Source organism: Etheostoma cragini, chromosome 20, assembly GCF_013103735.1.
Source record: "Etheostoma cragini isolate CJK2018 chromosome 20, CSU_Ecrag_1.0, whole genome shotgun sequence".
NCBI lineage: Eukaryota > Metazoa > Chordata > Actinopteri > Perciformes > Percidae > Etheostoma > Etheostoma cragini.
In genome coordinates this window covers 5,112,950-5,136,050 of record NC_048426.1, presented here as the reverse complement: position 1 = coordinate 5,136,050, position 23,101 = coordinate 5,112,950, and the positions used below count along the sequence as shown (strand labels likewise).

The 23,101-nt window shown below is 40.9% G+C and overlaps 1 protein-coding gene across 11 annotated transcripts in view; it reads left to right on the top strand.

The window, feature by feature from the left end:
* Window positions 1-2,539: 2,539 nt before the first annotated feature.
* Window positions 2,540-23,101, top strand: part of smoc1 (SPARC related modular calcium binding 1) — a 69,318-nt gene continuing 48,756 nt past the window's right edge. For 5 of the 11 annotated variants that reach the window (XM_034858048.1, XM_034858046.1, XM_034858044.1 and 2 more), the window contains exon 1: window positions 2,540-2,933. In XM_034858048.1, the coding sequence (XP_034713939.1) occupies window positions 2,832-2,933 (102 nt within the window). In that variant the 5' untranslated portion in view covers window positions 2,540-2,831. The remainder of the gene's footprint in view (window positions 2,934-23,101) is intronic. The other 6 variants (XM_034858052.1, XM_034858051.1, XM_034858049.1 and 3 more) reach the window with 2 other exon arrangements.

The window sequence follows — 23,101 nt, the reverse complement described above, 5'->3', positions numbered from 1 at the left end:
AAAAAATATCTATAGGGACAAAGACTGAGGGAAAAGGGAGTGGGGGTGGGGGGTCACCCTGTCCGCAAAGGGTGACCGGATGGCCCTTTTCAGCTCTTAAAGAGCCCAGTTTTTGTGGATTGAGGGGTTGCTGAACTGAAGCTGGACACCTGCACTCAACACTCGGCTTCCCTTGCTCACCCTCTTTAGTTTCTCCTCCTTCTTTACAACTCGCTGTGAATGGGCCACACAATCTATCTGAACGAGAAGAGGATGGAGAACGAGAGAGCCCAGAGAGGAAGAGGACCAGACAGCGGGACCAGTCTTAGTCCATTCAGTGGGATTGCTGTCAGGACGGACAGTAATGCAATATGATCAGTGGTGGGGAAGTATTCAGAGCCTTTACTTATGTTAAAGTAGCAATACTGAAACATAAAAATACTCCATTCCAAATACTCCAAGTCTTCAGTCAAAAAAGTCTCCTAAGTAAAAACAGAAAGTATTGGTTAAATGTACTTGAAGTAGCAAAAGTAAAAGTACCTGCAAAGCTAAACCTTGTCCCCCTTGTCAGTGTTGTACTTTTATATCACAGCCCACTGTTAGATTATTATTACTGATGCATTCATGTGTACTTAGTATGTTATAGGTTGTTGGTTTATCCATAAATGTGCATCATATTTTATAAGGTAATCATATGTACTGTACGTGTAACATCTTAATTTGGAATGTAACTGGTAATTTAATAAATGTAGTGGAGTAAAAAGAATACAGTATTTCCTCCCAAAAGGCAGTAGGCAGTATAAAGTAGCCTGAAATGGTATTACTCAAAGTACAGGTTTGTGAAATGTATCAGCAGAGTACTTGAGTAAATGTTCTTAGTTACATTCCACCCCTGAATATGAGCATATAGCTACTTTTGATTGATTTTGTTTGTATATATCTTTGTTTCCCAAATGATACCCTGCATCATATGTATATATATATATATACCTTCGTTTATTTATAGGGCATCAAAAGTAAATTATGTATGGTTATATCAAACACGAGTTTATTGTTATTATTTGCATTTGCATAGCAATACATTAAAACACTCAACATGAAAGTCTCTTTCCAGAAATCATGACCCGGGAACTCAAGCTAATCCACAGACTGGGTTATGAGCAGTTTCATGTTTTGTTTCATGACTTTTTTTTTCATGTTTTTCATTCAGTTTCATGAATTAGCGCATAAGGGAGCATACTAATGGCTGTATTACTAGACCTGGATAGAAAGTTAATGGCGGAGCCCCGTTCGTCTCTGTGACAGTTGCATCCGCCAAAAAGGTTTCTAATCTTCCAGGTTTACTTCCCTGATATGTGACCGCTGACTACGCACACTAGTGTTTCTCCCTTATTGCCTCGGGCTGTTTTACGATACTAGCCAATGAAGAAAATACTCTGGGTCGCAGGGGGATTTTTCATTGCACTAGTGGCCACTGGACATGCTAAGAAGGACCCCGTGTACGCGGCTACACAGTTAAAAACAGCTCGCTCTTACCTACATAGCATAGTAACCACAGGATAATAAAAATAAAATAGAATAAATACACCTACAGATCAATGACTTACCGGTAAGCTAAGTCGACATTAATAGACTAACACTTAATTACAGACGTTGCAGGGTAAAACAAGTAAAACGCAGGGAAGGCCAATGTTAATAGGTGGGTTTTGAGCCTGGTTTTGAATATAGGAACTGTGGGACCATCTCTCTCAAGTGGCAGTTGGTTCCACAGCTGGGGGTGTAGTTCAGTAGAAAGAGAATTGTTCCTGCTTACAACCCAGTCTGGGTATTATCTTGATTTCTGGAAAGAGACAGTGCTGTTGAGTTTTTCTGAATGTATTTTTGGGGCGCTTTGAGCACCACAAGCAGAGTGCCATCTAGACCCACTATACTGTCTTATGAGGAGGCACACATCTCTAAGGCCTCCAAACCTGGGCAACTCGCACCAAAACACTACTGATTGATCAAGAGCAGCGCAGTTAAGAGGGAAGATATGTCTTGTTGATTTTTTGGGGTGAACCGTCCCTTTAAAAAAAACAAGTTAAATTATGAACAACAAGTAGGGATTAAGTGGCACACACATACACAACCACACACACACGCACACACACAGACCCCCTGCGGTTCTTGTGACAGCTATTGACTTTACTCAATAGCTGTTTTCTATTGTAGCCCAAGTAGGCCTACCCAGGCTAAATGTCACGGCAGCAGGATGCTAGGCTATTATAGAGCATTATGTGTCTCTGAATGGGGACGAGAACCTAAAATTTGACTTCACAATCGTTCGGCCATTGTTCCTGTTCTCAAAGACTGACGTTAACACACCAAGTGTAGCCTGCAGCTGCCGAGTGTCCCGGCTGACTGCCTGGCCACAGCAGCGCCTTCTCCTCGGTGGAGGGAGGGTTTAAAATCTCGCACCAAGTTTTAGTGTGGGCGTGGCTTGTGACGCCATGCCTCGCTGCTATTGGACAGTCGGAGTGTCAGTGCAGCTTCTCCCTCCTTTGCTTTTTAAATAAGGTCGCAATGGATACAAGCGCGACTCAACCTGTGGAAGCCGCGAGGAACAGCTGATCCTCCCGCAGTGGATAACACCGATCACCATGGTCACCGCCGAGTCCTGATTTCTCATATCGCACGCGCTGCACTATGTGATTAGTTATTGGGGAAGTAGAAAATAAGAGGAAATAGCTAAAAGGAAAGTAGATTGGAGGGAGTGGAGGAGTGTTGTTTTCGTGGAGAGGGTTATTTCTATTGGACGTGTTGATCATCAGTGTGACAGACGGACACACTGACGACCTCACCGACCATCAGTTATGTTTTCGCCAAGTTTGCTTCTTTTCGCCTCTTCTCACTTTTTGGCTCCTCTGTTTCTCTGCTACCTGCCGCAAGTCTCCGCACAGAAGCCGGGCTCACGGGTGAGTGCACACCTGACTGTCTGGTTCACATACAGGATCATATTTGGATCGAGAGAGCCATATGGTTAAATAGTGTAATAGTGTGCCATATGCATATACCTTCCGCCAAAAATACAGGCTATTAACTAACGTTGCAGCCGTGCTTTGCCGTTTTACAAAGCATGATTCTTTGCTTTGTTCTATTAAATGGACTTCAGACAAGCCTCAGATGATTATATAGAATTCTTACTGTAAGGACCCTTAGAAATATTGAAATACATATGCATATGATTGAATAGAGTGCTGAAGTGTGTTATGTAATGTATGTGAAACTCACTGCGTTTTGGATCAGGCCAGGTCCGAGACAAGAGTCCTTCAAAGCAATCAATAAAGTCAACAGTTGGCGTCAAATTCAAGGACTTTACCAACTGAAAACCAAGGACTCAAAATAACATGTGGCGGAGGAGAAATACAGTTTGAAGAAACATACTGTATATATTTCATATAAACTCGGCCTTGGTATTACCTTGTCAAGTAAATAACGCCTAGTGCTGCAAAGCGTGCTAAATGATAATATATACAATGCAGCCTGTTCGTTTGTAACTAACTTTTAAAGACTTTGTAAGGCCTATGTTGTACTCATTTATATTATGCGCTTTTATGCGCTCTTCTGAGTCTGTTGATGCCTTCAAATGCAGACTGAAGACACATTTATTTGTCCAGGCTTTCAATTAGCTACTTGTTGGGTTGATATGATCATGTACTGTCTTTTATTGTGTTTTTACTGTGTGTATTTTATGATATTAATGTTTTTGTTGTGAAGCACTTTGTGGTTCTATACCTGTGAAAGGTGCTATATAAATAAACTTTTACTTACTTACTTACTTACATTTGGGGGGAAATGCCTTTAAGCTTAGCGGTTAGTCAGGCATCAGCTGTCCTACTCCTCCAGAAAAGTCCTTTTAGCAGTGGAGGGCTGACACTTTGAGACTTGTTCCTTAAAGTTTCTGCTGATCACTTTGAGGACAAACTCTAGTCCTGATCCCTATCCAGGCGGGTAAGCAATGCTAAAACCTACCAAAACACAAGTTGTGCTTAACTTGCTTAACTGTTTGTAAGGATACAGAGTTTAACCAGCCGTTCCTTCCCCACAGCATCCCTGCTCTCAGCCATGCTCCGTCTCCTTCTAGGACATCTCTCGGTCACCGTCATGTCTCTCCATCTCTCTTTTTTAAACCTCCCTACCCTCTCTCACACACACAGCTCTATTTGTTCCCCCCCTTTGTTGAAGCGTTTACCCATGGCACACTGTCTAGGCAGAGAGGAAAATAAGTGATGGGGAACAGTTTACAGATGCACTGTAATATTTGTGGTCAGGGCTGTGGGTGATGTGTAATACTCACATACTGGAACAATTCTTTAACCCCCTCTCTCTCACTCACACACAATGGGTCAAGACAGGTTTGTGGGTAAAGTAACAGTAATTAACTTTGCGTAATCACTTGTGTTGGTTGTTAGATAATTGTTTTCCTACTGGCTAAATATTGAAAGAAATCCAAGTGGACTGATTGGTTTTAAGATCCCACAAGTGAGTTAGGTGTTTGTTGTATCTATTTTGTGGGGGATTCGTGTGGCAGACCTGTGGTTAGCCACAATGAAGTATACATCAATGGCTAGAATGTTTAGGAACTTAGAAAAAGTTGATTATTCAGAATTTTCGGTGACTGACAATCTGAGTTGAACTTTTCCAAACTGCCTCTTTCTTCCGGTTTTAACTTTAGTTAAAAAAAATGTTATTCTCCTCTGCAGGCTGAGGAACTATCAGGCTCGGCCTTAGGAAAACCCTTTCAAATCACTTCCCACACTGGATAAACGCCAAACTAGAGGGTGATGTCAACGTGAAAAACAAGGCTGCTTCTTAGGCCTCGAAACCCTGTTAAGGACAAACCCCTCTCAGCAGAGTCGGAATGAAGTGCTGTGTACTTGCCCGAGGTTTTGATGTACAATCGTAGCATCTCTTTCAACGTTCTCCCCATTAAATGAAGTTCTCTCTCCGCATCCCTCCCATCCTCCTCCTGGCCCAATCCAATCACACTTCGCCTGCTGCACACCCCCACAGTAGATACTTTTAACATTGCTCACAGCTGCCGTGAATTCACACCCCCACTTTCCACTTTGATATCAGGGTTGAAAGCCTCAGCTAACTTCACTGCATAGTACTGCTCCTTCCTCCTTTCCCTGGAGGTCCATGATGCAACAAGTCCAACATTTCTTTTGATTGGGACACTAACAAAGCTTTAACGTGCTCATATTATGCTTTTTGGCTTTCTCCCTTTCCTTTATAGTGTTATGTATCTTTTTTTATGCACGTTATACGTTTACAAAGTGAAAAAGCCCAAAGTCCCCCCCCAAAAGGACTTACCATCTCCAACAGAAAACTCTCAGCTCTCAGCTCTGTTGTAGTCCAGCCTTTACTTCAGATGAACGTGCATCACTTTGTAACACACGTTATAATGCTCGCCTAGCTGCTAGCGTGGCACGCCCTCATACTTTTCCCTTTGCCTCTGACTGGCTAGTAGTCCTTACCTAGGTACTGTCAGGGCACGCCCTCATATTTTTCTCCTGACTGGCTAGTAGTCCTTACCTAGGTACTGTCAGGGCCCTCATACTCTGCTTCTGACTAGCTAGTAGTCCTTACCTAGGTACAGTCAGGGCATGCCCTCAGACTCTTCTTCTGACTGGCTAGTAGTCCTTACCTAGCTACTGTGCATGAGTAACTCCCAACAAAGATGGAACAGAAGTGAGATGTCTCACTCTGTAGCTAAAACAGAGAGCTCAACACACAGGGTGAAAAGAGGAGCTGCAGCAATGTGCAGTACAACAAAAATGTGGTGTTTTAAAAATTAAACCATATTAACCTATTCTGGTAAAGCCTGTAAATACAATTATGAACCTGAAAATGAGCAGAATAGGAGCACTTTAAGAACATCTGAACTTTTTGCCTAATGATTGTTGCTATTTGTGCAGTTCAGATAAGTCTGTCTTGACCACTTCCTCCTCATTCTTTGGCGAGTATCTTTCATGTGTCCTTTATTATTTTAGCTATTTGATCAGCAGCTTGAGGGAGGGAAGCACCACTAAGGAGGTGTGATGATGGTTAAGGATGGTGATCACACTATAATGGTAGTGCAACGCAGTCTCTGCATAAACTGCCACGGCAAAGTCACAGTTTAAATTATTTAGTTTATTTAAAATGCAGTAATGGGAGGGGGGGGAGAACGGCAAAATGTTAGAGCCACTTTTATGATCTCACTGAAAAACTTTTACAGTCTAAAAGGATTAATTACAGGTCTTAATTACTGCAAGATATTTTGCAGATTGTCTGGTCGTTAGTACCAGGAAGGATCTCTATAACCAAGCAGGTGGTGCAGGCAGGATGCCAAACTCTTACCCATCTATCCTTAATCCCCCTCATCAAATCAACCTGTTAGAGCCAGGGATGGGATGCGATGAGCCGTCGTCCTGCATACTTTGGTGACGGCATCAGTGAAGAGTCATAAACTCATTGAAAAACAAACATAAACAGCTATGTCTGAGAGGCGAAGAAGCCAAGACTGCATACCTTCAGCTGGGGAAATTACTGCCCCAATTTAAAAGCAGGAAAGCCTTTTTATTGGTGTGAGGTAGATCACAGTGCAGGTGTGATTGGTCTGCGTGTGTGTGTGTGTGTGTGTGTGTGTGTGTGTGTGTGTGTTTATGCAGCATATGAGTGCAGGTAACTGCTGCTGACAATGCTCAAAGGAATGGAGAGGTCAGGAACTGGACTTATTATTTTTAAAGTGAGAGACAACTAATATGAAGACAGCATACTAAAAGAAATGTTGACGCTTGATGTCAAATGTATTTACTGTATAGATTTAAATTCGTCCCAAAAATAGCTACTAGTGGTGTGCCGTACAGTTGAGAGTTTGCTTTCATTATTTAGAGAGTCTTTATGGGCTCCTTGCTGAATGCAATGATGTTTCTCAACTGGAATAAGTGTTTTCTGACACTTAAAATGACAGAAAGCAACACGTTGTGATGTTATTGTTATACAGGGCGTTTTGGGAACAGAAATCAGGAACCGAAGGTGAAGTAGACCAAAGTAATCAAAAACTTTATTACTGTAGGTCAAATAATTACCGATTCAGAAAATTTGAATATACATACTCAATTATAGGGATAAGAGAAGTCTTAATTACTTCCTTTTACGGTTGGTGGATAATAAAGTTGTGTCCAGGAAGACCAAATCAAGTGTATTTCTGAAAAAAAGGGCAAAGAACAAAGGGCTTTGAGGAAAAAGACGGATAGATTGAAGAAATAGAAAATTAATCAACCTTACTATAGGATAAACAGATATTAAACTTTATATTGTGTTTTCAGTTCGAGCATGTGTGTGTCCGACTACAGTAGAAGGATACCTATTCTAATACTGTTATTATAATGTCTTTTAGACATTGACGTGAAATGGGGAGAATGAGGACAGAGTGAGAAGTTGTTGGCCATAATCACGCAGATGTGCAGTGCACATTTCTCCATTTAGTGTTTATGGGGAAAAACATTCTTGGCAAAGCGATAAGGTCATAGTTTGGCGTCACAGTCTTCTGTGAAGAGAAGTCATGAAACACAAACCTTTCAGATTAAACCTTTTCCTGACTTTTTTGTTCAGCAGCAGTTTGTGATTAGGCACTTAAAGGAAAAATCCCTGAACCAGTTATTGGTGATGAAGCCTGTGGGTTTTTGGTTCTTTTGTTGTATGGTGGTATAATTTTCAATGCGGACATGAACACATACATACGCATCGTTTTGCTGTTCTTAGAATATTTCAGTTCTCAAATAAAATTGGGCTCTGGGGAGCCTAATTATGCTCCCCAACCAGCCTTAAGGTCAGTTTTTAGGCCATAAGCAACACTTTGCCTGCGTAGTGGCTTGGATCCGAGGGTCTTCCTACGCGCTCCGCGTGAACAGACAGGCGGACAACGCTCCGAGAGGAAACGCCAGGCGGTCAATGTGTGGTAACCATGGGGATTCTGTACGTTACTATACTCCTGGACTGATACAACTGAATAACATTAGTTGACTGACATCATATTCCTGGGATTGCCACTATTTATAACAAATAGTGGCAATCCCAGTCTTTCCTAACCACAGACTGTTATTGGTGATACCTGAAGTCAGCTAAATTAGCGTAGTCGTAATTGTTTGTTTTTTAAAGATTATTTCTTGGACATTTTTGGCCTTTAATTGTTAAAACGCGACGTTAACCGATAAAGCCAGTCTTGTGACTGGATCCAATGACTGTTTAAATTTTTTTTTTATATTTTAGTGAACTCACAAACAGCAAGAATCATTCCTTTACAGGTGCGACAATCGCTACCCGTCTGAAAGGACCTTTATACATTAAACAGTGTTGTACCTGCACAATTAAAGTGTAATCGTTATGCTACAAAAAAGGCCAGTGCATTGCTAAAGACATACTTTTTTAAAACTTCTGAGGGTCATGGATATTGAAGCAAATTTCCTGGCAATTTAGTTGTAACATTACCGTTTGTGTATAAAGTTGGCATACGGATTAAGCGTGGTGAATTTCATGCAGTTATGGCGGAATTTATTTGATCGATTTTTAAATTTCCTTGTATAGAACTTAAAATTATAGGGGACATTTCTGGAAAAGTCAGGTGGGCACCAAAAGAATTGTATTAATCATTGTTGGATTAAGAATGCCCACAGCTACAGTAATTAAGTGAAGCTAGTGATTTATATTTAATATATTGTGTATGAAAATGAATTTTGGTCTAGCAGTGGTTCTCAAAAATACATTACAGCACTGCACCACTGCCTAAACAACAACTTTGTCACTGAAATGTTACTTTAAATGTTTAAAATCCATAACTTGATTATTTTATAGTATAATTTGTAGGGGAATTATGCATGACTGATATTTTAAAAATCATATTTAAAGGTGCTCTAAGAGATTTTGGGTGATAGTACTTCTTGTTGCTGTTCAAAGAATTTTCAAACAAAACAAGACTAGCTTGCCCCTCCCTCCTCCCGTCCCCTCCCCCTCCCTTCTGTGCTTCCACGCGCTAACCCCCCCAACCCCCACCCCCAAATCCTTCTTGTCGGTTATTGGCTGGAACACTGAAAAACTGATTGTGTATGCTTCGTGGTGCAGGTGGGCATAGTTTGTTTTTGTTGCTGTTTGTAGACCCTGGGCTGCCTACAGAGACCATTTTTTACAGTGTGTTCAGGGGACAGGCAGCTAGCAGATAGTGAGGAGATGTTTTTTACAGTGTGTTCTGGGGACCGGCAGCTAGCAAATAGTTAGGATATGTTTTTTACAGTGTGTTCTGGGGACAGGCAGCTAGCAGATAGTGAGGGGATGTTTTTTACAGTGTGTTCCGGGGACAGGCAGCTAGCAGATAGTGAGGAGATGTTTTTTACAGGGTGTTCTGGGGACAGGCAGCTAGCAGATAGTGAGGAGATGTTTTTTTAACAGTGTGTTCTGGGGACAGGCAGCTAGCAGATAATGAGGAGATGTTTTTTACAGTGTGTTCCGGGGACAGGCAGCTAGCAGATAGTGAGGAGATGTTTTTTTACAGTGTGTTCAGGGGACAGACAGCTAGCAGATAGTGAGGAGATGTTTTTTACAGTGTGTTCTGGGGACAGGCAGCTAGCAGATAGTGAGGACATGTTTTTTAACAGTGTGTTCTGGGGACAGGCAGCTAGCAGATAGTGAGTAGATGTTTGATGTTTGTGACAACAAATGTTGTAGCCTAAAACACGTGTGACATCGCATAGAACACCTTTAAAAAGATCTCATGTACTCTATGCAGTACTCCAAAGTACCCCTAGGGGTAAAAATACCCTAATTTGAGAAACACTGCTCTAGAGAAGCAAATGTAGTGTCCAAAATTAAAATGGTTTATCCCCTGGAAATCAGTACTGTGCTAAGTACATTTCAGCGGGTCCATTAGATACTGATATTTCATGTATATAAGTGCAAGTTTAGGCTAATCAATGGTGCTAAAGGAAAGGTTCTGGGTTCATTGAAGCATCAGGATTTATCCTCTTGGGGCCGTGAACATTTAGTCACTCACTTGTCTAAGAGAGTGCATTCAGATTAGATTAAAATTAACCAAAAAAATAAGTAACTAAATGGGAAGTATCTGCCGGGGATCATGGATACTCATACTCACACATAATGTATGTCACTCTGGGTAGTTGTTGAGATATCATGCACTGGGCCAAAGTGTTGGATTGAATGTTGATTTTATGGTAAAACCAAATAATGAGCAAGCCTTTGTTAGTCACGCTAGCAGCACGGCAATGCCGGTCAGTGTACCACTTTTGTCCAGACTAAAATATCTCAACAACTATTAGACAAATTTCTGTTCCCCAAAGGACAAGCCTACAGATTTTGGTGATTTCCCTGACTTTTCATCTGGTGCCACCAACAGGTCAAATGTTTCACTTATCCAATAAAATATTCAAATTTCAGTACAGACATTAAGATGAATCCTGATAATGGTGACTTTGAGATAGCTAGAGCTAACCGTGAGGTTGACATTTGTAGTTCAAAATGCAATGTCTTGACAACAATTTGAAAATGCAGAACTTTTCTTTCCAACGAGCACGACAGCCTCACAAAGCCGCAAGATTTCTGGGATTGTTGGTGTCCCGTTTTGCTCCAGTGTCACACAATTACACAGGAGGAAATCATATTAGAGAAAAATCTAATGCAAAAACAGGCTCTACTCTGTGGGAGTTGTTAAGAGGCTTTCAGGAAATTGAACTGCATTAGAATAAACGAGACAAGTTACGGGAAATAGGGCAAACTAAGAAATTAAATTGCAACTGAAATCTTTAGTAAAATGTCAGGTTCCCAAGGCAACTAGCCACATGACCAGACACTTAGGCTCCACTTATATATCGCCAATCACTGACAGATGGCTTTAAGGGTGACGCCACCTGTGTTCAATCAAATTATGTCAATTCCCTCTGATATCTGCGTAATCAGCAAACGCATTTCATGCTCAATTTCGGGGCTTTCTAATCAGTGTAATGAAATGCAGTCAACGTCCAGCTCTGTGATTTCAGGGCAGTGAGCACCATGCACACATCACAACTTCACTCAGCCTTTTTTTTCCCTCTGCAGATCCTCCTGATAGTTCTGGTTGAAGGGGTGCGTTTGCATTTACGTGATTATTTAGTCCACCATGGGAACTTGCTCCATGTAAATTGTGTGTGTTAGGGACGCGCACCCGCTGTTGTTTGAAAGGAATACTGCCTGTTGAAAGAGCTATGGCTCTGTGTAATCCTTCCGATTATCAGGACGGCAGAAACACTTCCTCTTTCCTATCATTCTAGCTCAACGCAATAGCCTCTGCTCTGCCAAATATTTAATCGTTTCCTTTGATATGAGCTAGTGTGTGGTCTCAGTTTGAGTATGCAATGGTGGCGTTGAATCTATTAAAATGTGTGATGGACACACACACAGACACACACACACACACACACACACACACGCACACACACACAAACACACACTTCCTGGGAACAGCAGTGACAGCTGACTGTTCTGTAGCCAGGATGTAGCATTAGTGACAAACAAGGAATGCTGTTAATCAGATTTAGAGCCATTTCCGACCAACACCTCCTTCGCCCCCTCACTCACACTGTCAATTTGATCACCTTACACCACTTCAAAAGAAAATCAAGGAAGTCATCCTTCTCATTAATGTTGTATTTAATCTGCGTTGCATCATCTAAAGAGGAAATCTGATTTCAGCATGGGGTGAAAATGTTTTTAATTGTCTCTTTGTTAGATTTATTAATCAACATCTAACTGTGACCGCAGCATCCGTTGCTAGACACTTGTCTAAAATAGCCAGACATTGCTCTACAGCACAGCGGCGGAGCTAACGCTAGAAGCTGGCTATACTGACCGTCATAAAAGCCCATGCTCACATGGAGCTCTGTCCCCAAACTGACAGACACTTCGGCTTAGATTTACGGTGGGAACCGCTAAAAATAACACTACCTAGTTGTCCTCTCCACCCAACTGAACACACTTTATTGGCAGTTGTCGGCTACCGCCGCTGAACAGGCTACACGTGGCAAACAGCCATGGCCGCTGGCCTGGTCCGCCGGTAACGTTAGCCGTTAGCAGGGTTAGCATGGCGGTGTTAACCTGGTCCAGTCGGAATACCTTTTACTGGATGTGTCTCAATTGTTTTTGCAAGTAACTCAGGTACTGAGGTATATAATTCAATATGAGTATGCGAATGTTGAAATGACATAAAATGCCCGTCCGTTGTTGCCGTGATAAATTAGCCTGAAGCTAATGCTTAGCTACCTGTTACTCGCCATCCTTATGGGCTTTAAGTTGTCTCCATCTTTCAAATACATCTCCAATAATTACTCTGGGCTTGTTACGTCTCTGGTCACACAGCTGTTAGAAACATGCCGTTTTTTTTTTAAGTTGGGTAGAATCTATCTCCGTTGACCCTGTTCGTTTGTTTGCTGCTTTCATGGCTGTACTACAGCTTTAGCGCCCTGGCTTTACGTTTGTACAGGTATATCAGGCATCCCGGCCCGGCTGTCAAACTGGGCAGTGGATAACATCACACAGGCCAACACACAAACAGAAATTCCATCACGGAAGGGAAATCACAAAAGGATACAGGCCTTAGCTTTGTTGTCAGAAAAGATAGTATTTCAACTTAGCATGTTTCCTTAATATCTGATGATGCATTGGGGTCATTTGGGGATTTATTACAGTAAATATATGTCATGTTTAAAGCTAATTGAAATCAGCATTATTTTAAAAATCAATCAAGTGACTTAACTGTAGTGTAAAATGAAAGAGGTTGTTCACAGATAATTATCACCCAACCCTGCAGTTCCCTTTACCTATGGTGTTTCTAGGTTCAGGTTCAAATCCGACCCGCAGGCCTTTGCTGTGTCTTCCCCTCTCTCTGTCCCCTTTCCCATCTATCTGCAGTATCTAACAGAAAAAAGCCCCAAAAAGAATTGTACAAATTAAGAAAGCCTAGATGACAAAAAATGTTCATACTTTGACGATTTCATTAGATGAAATGTACACAAAAGAAATATTATATATTGCTGTCTTTAAGCACGTGGATAACTGTCAGAGTTTGCATTTAAATCATCAAAGTCAACAACAGCCACAATAAAAACTTTTCTAAAACCTTACCTACCAAGCATGGCTGTAAGCACATCAAGAAATCAAATGAAAAGAAGAGGTGGAGTAGGGGAATATGCTTTAATGTTTTAGGCCCAAACTCAGCCCTCCCTTTGCACCTCCTGTGTGAAAGGTGTCCATTTCCTTTAGCGCGTAACATGCTAGAACTGTGTTTTAAGAGTTTTAAAAGGTTACTTTGACAATTGTAAAGTACAAGTTTTTTTTGTCTCTTCTTTTTTTTCCCAAGACAAACCCCAATTAGAAATTTTAAAGGAATAAGGGGGCGGAGAAGAAGGGCGCAGCTCCTTTTTAGTTCCTCTACTTTTTTTATAACATGGCTAAGTGAAGAGTGTTGATGGAGACAGCATGAGGGATGGCATTCGCTTTACAGATTTCCTGAAAACTAAATGTTAATTATCGGACAAAAGTTATTACCTCGGTCGTTGAAAGAACACAACAGTACACAATTAGCCCCGACTTTGGTGGACAACTTTCATTGGCCTGTTTCCTATGTGGTCGGCTTTATTCTCATTTTCCTCTACTTGACTAATCCACTTGTTGGCTAGTGACCGAATGCCAAAAACGTCTTGTGATTAATGACACAGATGCATCAGATGGCCATACATGTACTTACGTATGTGTTGTTTGTTGTTGTGGTTCCCAAAGGAGATAATGACCCAATTACACATTAGCGTGGAGCTGGCGTGCACACACACACACACACACACAGACTCTCCATCTGTGTATGCAAAATGTGAAGGAATGTGATGCCATTCCTGTCAAGGAGCATGTTCCTGTTAGTTAAATCGAACAGACATTTTTTTCCGCTACACAGGATCTGATTTAGACATCCCTTGTGGTATCAAGTCAGCTTCAGTTTGACCCATGTAAGAACAAAGTGGAGAGGGTTATCATTACAGTGGGCTTCTCCAACTAAAGAGTTTTGACTAAATGGATGTAAAGAAGCTTGAGAAAAACCTCAAATTTGGACCATTGCGCTCTAAAATAACCACCATATTGCAGCCTGATTATTTTCTCAGAGCACGCACGTTAACACTAACGCAAAGTCTGATACAATGCCTCAAGTGATGTTGGGTTGGGGCTGAAGACTACAAGTTTGAACGTGAAGTTAATCTGGAGATGTAGTTAGAAAGGAAATTAAACTAATCTGGAGTGGTGGAGTCCAAAAGAAATGAGTTTACCAGACCTCTGTAGCACGCTCCTCATCTTTGCTTAAGGCTAGAGGCTTTATAATTCATTCAATGAAATCATCAAAGCATGAACATTTTTTGTCATCTATGCTTTCTTAATTTTTACATTTCATTTTTGGGGCTTTTTTTTTATTAGGTAATGCAGATGGACGAGAAAGGGGCCAGAGGGAGGGGAAGACACAAACCTAGGTAGCCTAGAAATCTCGACGCACCCTAGTGGCAGCAAATGTGTTTTTGGGTCATAAAGGGTCAGTCTAACAACTCTCTGTTGAATTGTGAGCTGAAAAAAACAAAATCACATCGTGTATAGAGTTGCTGGGCGGGCTTAACCTAAGGATGGCAGAGTTGTGAGTTGCGACGGTTCCGCGTAGCCGCGAGGGGATGAGACGGGAGGTCTCCAGGCTGTAGCCACACCCGATTCCGGGACTCTGGAAAACTTGGAGTTAAGCAGTGAAGTCATTCTTAAAAAAGAAAGATGTGTTTGTAGTTTTGCTGACCACATACGGCAAAAGTGAATCTATCAACTAGCGTTGCTACGGTTGGTTGTAGCACTATCCTATTGCGTGCAGAGGGACTTTGAAAGACAACCGTTTATCCCGCCCCCTCGGAATGCCAATGGTGACTTCTCAGACCCAACATCTTAATGTGGGTCTGGCTTGTCAGGCTACTGTATAGGTAAAGGTAACTATACATTTGCAGTAGTACTACCCAAGTCTTTACTTTAGGTAGTATGAAATCTATCTGTAGATTCTTGAAATTTGCTCCCTGTCTGAATCATCAAGTGAACTGTCTTAAGGAGTTAACTCTGATGTTAGTGTTCACGTTCATGCACTGAGAAAATACTCTGGGTGTGTTACTGCTATGTAGAACTAGAGGCAGAACAGGCTGCAATATGGTGGTTATTACAGAGCGCAATGGCCGCTACTGGCAAAACACACCTAAATGTCTGACTGAAAAAGTTGCATTGAGGGTAATGTAAGCGGCAGGTTTTGACAAGGAAAGAATGCATGGAATAAAAATCCCAATACAGGGATTCTGCAGCACAGAATTTGGACATTTTAAAAAAAACTGTCCATCGTGAGACTGGCAATGTTACTGGAACGCAAAGCTAAATCTATGAGGTACCATTTAAGACACATACAGTGTTGGTTGAAGAAAAACGTTTGTTGTGTTTACTTTATTTTTAACAGCCTTGTATTTGTCTGCACTCCTCTTATTTCATTCACCACAGCTCTGGTGAGTCTGGCATATAAATCAGCTAACATGTTGTTAAGCTAAATTTAAGTAAGCCTGTTTCCTACTAAAGACAAGTTGCTAAGTGTAAGATAGGTGAAAATGGGATCTACTTTTTATATTGTGTTATATGTTGGGCTTCATAATGAAAATCTGTCCGAAGAAATGAGCTCTACCCTACGCACAATGAGCCAGATGGAAAGTTAAAAAGTAATTGCATTTACTATAGGAGACATAATCCACAGTTTTGTTTATATACTACCTTTTGTTTGGTTTCTCCAAGTCTGCCTTTTCCCCTGTCAGCACTTTTAGCGTGCCTTTATAAAAATGATTACCGGTATTTCAAATCATATTCTTTCCTTTTGCTCCACTGCTGTGGCTCGGGCTGGAACAGATTCCCTGCCAGTGACGGTAAAAAAGACCACTCCACAGCTAGTGCTTCAACTGTTGCACAATGGGGGTTGCATTTCACTTATTTTATGAGTGTGTGTGTGTGTGTGTGTGTAGGGGGAATTTGGCTTGTTAAATGTGAGAATCTCAGTGCTCATTGTTTCCCGGTCAAGATATCCCTACCAAACCATCGTGTAACTCGTCTGGTGTTTTAACTTTAACTCCACTGACTTCATCTCTTTGGCGGGCCGAGTAGACAGAGGAGGATATATCCTCACAATCTTTATATCTAAGCTGTCCCTCTGTTCATTAAAGATAACCATTTGGAAATTAAAGAAAGGTCCTCTGAACGGTTGTTAAAGGGAGATTTTTGCCTCAGGGGTGCATTTAATACTTCAATACTTTGGCATCTCTCTAAATCTTTGATGTGCTGCCTGCACTATGATGTAAAATGTTGCATAATGATCTGCAGGAAGGTATTATGAGCGAGTTCTGTCCCCACAGGTTTAGTTAATTAATGTTATTTTGAGCAGCGCGTGTTCCTCGGCAGATCCAGCAATAGCTCCTGTTACACGTTAGTCTGTTTAATTTAGATGTGTTTGTTTGGTTTTGATTATGGGACGCCGGGCGGGCCATAACCCCTGCCATTATCCACCTAACAGGAGGGGCTGTGTTCCCTCAGGAGATAATGCCAGGTCCCGTCGTCCTGGCTCATACTGCAGCAGCTGATTGCTGTCAAACAGACCTGGGTCAGATAGTAACTGAAAGTCACTCGTAGCGTTTTGTTGTAACCTCTTTAAGCCGCCAGATCGGTGGTGATGGGAATAAGAGGAGTGCAGACAAATACAATCAGGACGCTTGAGATAGAATTTGGTGAGCTGGAAACCCCAGAGAAGTGTAAGCATGTTGTCAAATGCCCGGCTGATTGGCTGCAAACTGCTTTGTGTGGTGCAAAGAGACAAACCTCACCCATCTGGTTGTCCCCGCTGGTTAACAGAGTTGTTTTTCAGATACCATGCTTAACAGGCTCAGTGTCACTTGCTGTATTTCGGCAGGATGCAAATGGGAACCACATTCACATTTAGTAGTAGTGAGGAACTCATGTAGAACAGCGGTGCCGTAGAAAGTGTCGGAAGACTGGATCAGACCTGAGAGGTGTCTGGGATACAGCGCAGAGAGTCTGAGTCGAAGATTAGATTAGGGTTTGTAGTTTAACGTCTGTCGGCTGTTAGATATTCTCTGGAGGAGGCTGCAATTTTCCTTCTCCCATTAATTTAGAGGTTTTTGCTAGGGCCGACTGATAAAGGATTTTTAAGGCCAATCTTGATACAACTATGTTGTTATCTAAAAATCCGATAATCCGATATATACATGTTTTTAAAAATGCAGAAACGTGTTACAAATCATAAACAGATTTCCCTAACATTAGTTATTTGTAGTTATTTATGTGTTCTCACTGAAATTATATGACGATAATTTGTTTAACTGTCACAACAGAACAGAGGAACATCAAAATATCTTAAAGTTCTGATAAATGAAAATGTTTAAAAATACAAATTTAAGATATGAAACTTAAAGTCCTTTAAATAAAAACACAATATCAAAAAAAAAACAATCAGTGTTGCTAACGGGGACGTTGTAGAGTGTCCTCTGGTGGACAAACTATGCAACGTCTACGCTCATAACATGGTTGACAGTCCGTTTTTAATTAAAAAATATTACTTTATCAGAATCATTTGTTTGTCATTATAAATGATTCATAAAATAAAAACAGACAGTCAACCATGTTATGAGGTTTAGTGTTGCATAGTTTGTCCACCAGGGGGCACTCTAAGTTTTTTATTTTTTAATCGGCCATTATAAATGCCTAATATCGGCCGCCAATATCGGCCCGCCAATATATCGGTCGGGCTTTATGTTTTGCTTTGGCTGTTTTAATCTCAAATAGTCCTTTGGTAAGTATTGATAGGCACAAGGAATTATGGGCTCTACATACACATTTATCCAGTTGTTATTAGCAGGAATACTTCCACACACTTATCCATTTCTTGACGAGTTGAATCAAAAGAAAAGACCACTCTTATACCTGTCTGTTAAATATGAAGCGACAGCTAGCAGCCAGTTAGCTTAGCATAGAGTGGAAGACTGTTTCCAAGACTGGAAACAGGGGGGGGGGAACCATTTGCTCGACTCTGTCCAAAGGTAAAAACAATAACAAGCACCTCGAAAGCTCAATATTTAACTCTTAATGTCCAGTTAGTTTAAACCATAGAAAAAAAAAAAGTGAAATGGCAACTTTCCCAAGATATTGTCCAGCACATTGTTTTTACACTTCTGGTTTTGTTCTGGATTGAACAGCTGAGATATAAAGTGATAATTAGTAAACGATTTCAGTCTTTATGCTAAGCTAACCGGTTGCTGGCTCCAGCTTCATATTAAAATGGCAGATATAAGAATGGTGTCAATCTTATTCCGACATGTGTGACACAAATAACAGTGTTATATTTGTGTTTTAAGTATTTTTTTATTGGAGTTCGTAATATAAATCTTCCTGCATTTTGTGTACTCTTTGTGAAACTGTAACCAGCAACTTTACCAAACGTGTTGAGCGCTCTTTTAGGCAATCTGTCAGAATAGTTGTATTGAATAATAACTGTTGTTTCTGTCAGTATGTAAGTACGCTAGAGAGTACTTTTAATTTTCTTTTTTGTACTCCCAACCAGAAATTGTTTTTTCTCAGAGTCTCTGGTTCCACCTTTACGGGCTGAGGCGAGTCTGTGGGCGGAACAGCATGACTAAGAAAGGACTACATGTGGGAGACTGGGTAGGGGGTGTTGATTTCCACTTACTGGACATTGCCGCTTCAAAACCTGTGATTGAATGTTTTATTATGACAGTGGAGGTAGAGGGGCTGATCCCATTAAGGCTGTAAGTCAGGGATGGGGAGGACAGGTCCGTGTGTGGGCAGAGGGCAGACTTAAGGCCAGACTGGCTCTTAACCTGAATGAGTGGTCGGACAAATCACTTCTTAATTGTAGAAAAGCTTGCTTTGGATACAGATTTCCTGATTGAACAGTTCATCACGTAGACCATCCATATTACTCAGTCCTTTTAACCACTTCTGCTGTGAAGGAAACATGCAACTGCTTTCTTATACCTACTTAATTTACATTAGTACCTATCCAATGCAGATTCAACCCCCCCTAGACTAGGGAATTATCCCTGTCCTTCACTGAAGCCAAGAGAAGGGAAACGCCAGTTAAAAATGAAAAGATGTGCTATGTTTTCCTCTCTATCGGTTTAGTTTCCCTCTGAACCAGTCTGAGATGCCACGGCTGAGATCAGATTAAAGTGTCCGCCTTGTTGTAGACATAATGTTACATGGAGGCGAGTTGGATTTGTGTCCCACTGTATCCTCTGAAGTAGTATTCCTGTTAGTATGAGTATCATTTTACCTTGTCACGCGAGTTCAGTTTTTTTTAAATTCATGAGAAGTATCAATATTTCACTGGTGGAGTTAAAGCAGCCAAGTCTCTCTGCGCCCAGAACTCGGATCTTTGAACAGATATATCCTTTCATGTGGGGATTAAACCTGTGATCCTCTTTTTCAGTAGGCTTTCTTAAACTCTGGACCACCCTGTTACCCCATCTCTTGATTTTATCTGGTACTGAAGTTCCAGTATCTTTGTCTATTTCAGGAAAAGTCCAATCTCTTTTTTGTTGTTGCTCTTCACAGATAACGCAGTGTCTGTCTGAGCTGAAAGCCTTGATAAATACCGGGATAAATTATAAGGGTGGGAAAAATCATCAATTCTTAGATGCATCTCAATTCTCTCTAGAACGATTCCATGCTCAATGCAGATAAGTTAATAGTGTTTTTTTTTTTTTTTATGTGTTGATTTTTATGTTGAAGTACAAATCAGAAAACAGGATAATGGATATCAACTTGTAGTTTAGGCAAGAGTGGAGAGAAAAAAAATAGTCTAAAGAAAAAACACATGATCTAAAAAGAGATACATAAAATAATTAGGCAAAAATCGTGAAGGCTGTTCCTCACATTACATCTGACCACCTCATGTTTCATGACTGAGCCTCTGACATGGAAGATCACTGGGAAAGAAGGTGACTCAGCATGTTTAAGGCTTAGGCATGGAAAGACTACTAAATAAAAACCTCAAGAGACATTATATAGATATTTCATTACAACTTGTGTGTGACGAATACTGCATATGTCAAAATCTAAAAAACTCAGATTTGTATGGATATTTTTTTAAATCATGCGTGGAAATGTACATCAAAATTGTTGCATTGAGATGCATCAATAATCGGTTTAGAATCAAATAGTTGGCCTATGAATTGGAATCAAAAGGTGCCCAGAGATTCCCACCCCTAATAATATGATCATAATATGGAGAAAATCAAATATATATATATATGTGTGTGTATATAATGCAGCAATATTGTAGTGTTGACAATTGGTGCTTTCACTTAATATTTTCACAATGAAATTTTAGATAAATAATCAATATTTATGTGTAATGTGGCTAAAGGCAAATAATCGAACAGCTGGAACAGTCTGGTAACATAAAACTGCATCACTTTACTGTAATGTAGTCTTTAAAACCAGGAAAAGATCTGTATAAACATATTATAATATCCAAAATCTAACACGATATCTAGTCTCATATAGCGACAGAATATTGGCCAGCCCTACTTCCTAATGTTGTATTTCTGTAAATCTGGCCTGTGGGGTAAAATGATTCCACTTCATGTGCTTCAGTATTAAACATCCCAGGAAAAGGCCGTTCTCTTCACTAATATGATGAAAATGATCCAAACCAGTTCATTTGCAGTGGACAGAGGTGATATGAGCTCACCAGTTGGCAGATTTTTCACTTCATGAATTTGGAACTAAGTTTTTTATTTTTATTTTTATGAAATTGCGTGTATTTAAAATGAATGTTTATGATCGTAATAACTGTCAGAGCTGGCAGTTACTCTGGTATCGCTAAAGTAAAAAACCCACAAAGGATTGTAAATGGATTATTTTCTGACCTGTGTCTCATTTTCTTCACCACATTTTGGATTGGTAATTTGTGCTCTAACAAGTTTAACCTCCTGTGAGAGAGAGAGAGAGAGAGAGAGAGAGAGAGAGAGAGACAGAGAGAGAGAGAGAGAGAGAGAGAGAGAGAGAGAGAGAGAGAAAGAGAGAGAGAGAGAGAGAGATATTAGCCAGAGTATGACAACGATTATAAAGTGTAAGTAGCAGCAGTGTGCTGCCACTGTGGCTGAGAGGCTCGAGGGATGCTCAGTCTGTCGGCCCCCCACTTGTTCCCGACTAAAATATCTCAAAAGCTACTGGATGGATTGGCACAAACCTTTGTACAGACACTCATATTCCCAGGAGGATGAATTGCCTGATCTACGCCCCCACGAGGTTCACGTTTGTGGCTTCAAGTGAAATATCTCAACAGTAATTGGATGAGATGCAATGAAATCTGGTAACGTCATCTGTGTCCTTCTCAAGATGAATTAGAAGTTCGGTGATCCCCTGAACAGCAGGTCAGAATCTGAATTTGTCCAATATCACACACCTGCCAAAATAACTGCATTCCCTTCATACCCAGCTGTAAATTTAGTTTATTGTTATTTTATGCCGTGCCTTTTGTTCAACATAAAATAGTTTTGCTAAGTTATAGTATGAAACATACAGTAAAAGTAAAACAGTCAGCCGTGTAAGAGCAGATTATATGAGATTAGTGTGAGTGTTCACTGATCTATAAAAGTCAAATTGGCCAGGAAAAAGGTGTCGGAGGCGGTTACTTAAAGTATGATTTTATTGGCAGTCTTAACGAGGCAGAATGGGTGGAGATGCTAATAATTTAGAGAGGATGGTTGTGACAGATTCTGGAGCAGCCTGACTTCTTCATCATAATAATAACAATAGGATAGCAAAGGCTAGGATGAAAAACTCACTGCCATGCAGTTACTCTTTTCAGTGCATGTTAGATGAAAGCTCGTGGTGATTCATGTGTATGTGAGATCCAGTTGTACACCAGCTCATTCATGACATCAGTGGTTTGGCTTTGTAACCATGCACGCTTTGTCCAGGTCTGTCGCATTGCTCTTTATATGTTTGGTGAAAATCTGTCTCCAAGCAACAATTATGCTGTTATTCAAAATAGTTTGAAATTCTTTTTGAGTCAGGCATTGGGAGAAGGCGGCAGAGGGAGAATTAAATTGTGCTTGTATACATGCAAGCTCCGCACATGCATTTCTACTGCGGATCGTTTTGAAAAGATCGCCTGATAGGAGTTGGCAAATGAAGGATGGAAACTGTTTCTGGCTGCGTGTCATTTTCCTTCACCTTTTTTTCCTCCATACCTGCCCTAAATGAGATCCCATGTGTCAGATTTTAGGGCTCCACCCAGCACTCTGGTGATTACGCTTAAGAGACTTTGGGTGAAAAATGCATTTGAGAAGGGTTTTCACATGCAGTTTCCTACTTGGCAATAGCCTGATTTTAGAAATCAGTGGTCTTTGAGCAGCCACAGAGTTTGATCATCACTTGAGAGACATCAAGATCTTATCAAGAGTGTTTTTTTTCTTACAAAAATGTTGTAACGAGAGCTGGCTCAGATACGCTGCTGAGCAGCAGAGAATTCTGCGGCCGCTCAATGCACACCTACTCTCTCCCCTCACAGACCCACAACTCAATCTGTTCGGCAAAGTTTGTGCTCGCCTGAAATCCTTTAGACCCATTTAAATATTTTGAAGCAACTGCCAAGCCAAGAACCATTACTGCTGTCAGAGAGAAGGCCATCGTCCAACAGCAGAGTAGACTCACTAATAGATCATGAGTAAAGAGGGAGAAGGATTCCCGTTGCTCCGAATGTGGTTTGGCTCATTTGGAATGCAATCAAGGTTCGACTTGTCTTCAGCCAAACATCAATTAGATAAATTAGCCTCTAGGTTGAGCTTCAGTGCAGAGGTGCTCACACCCTCTTTACAGTAGCCCAAACAAAGAAAGGCAGCGGCCATTAAGTGTTTGAGAAACAAAGAAATGGCTGGAGCAAAATGAGTCCGATTTGTACGTCAGTTTGGCGTAA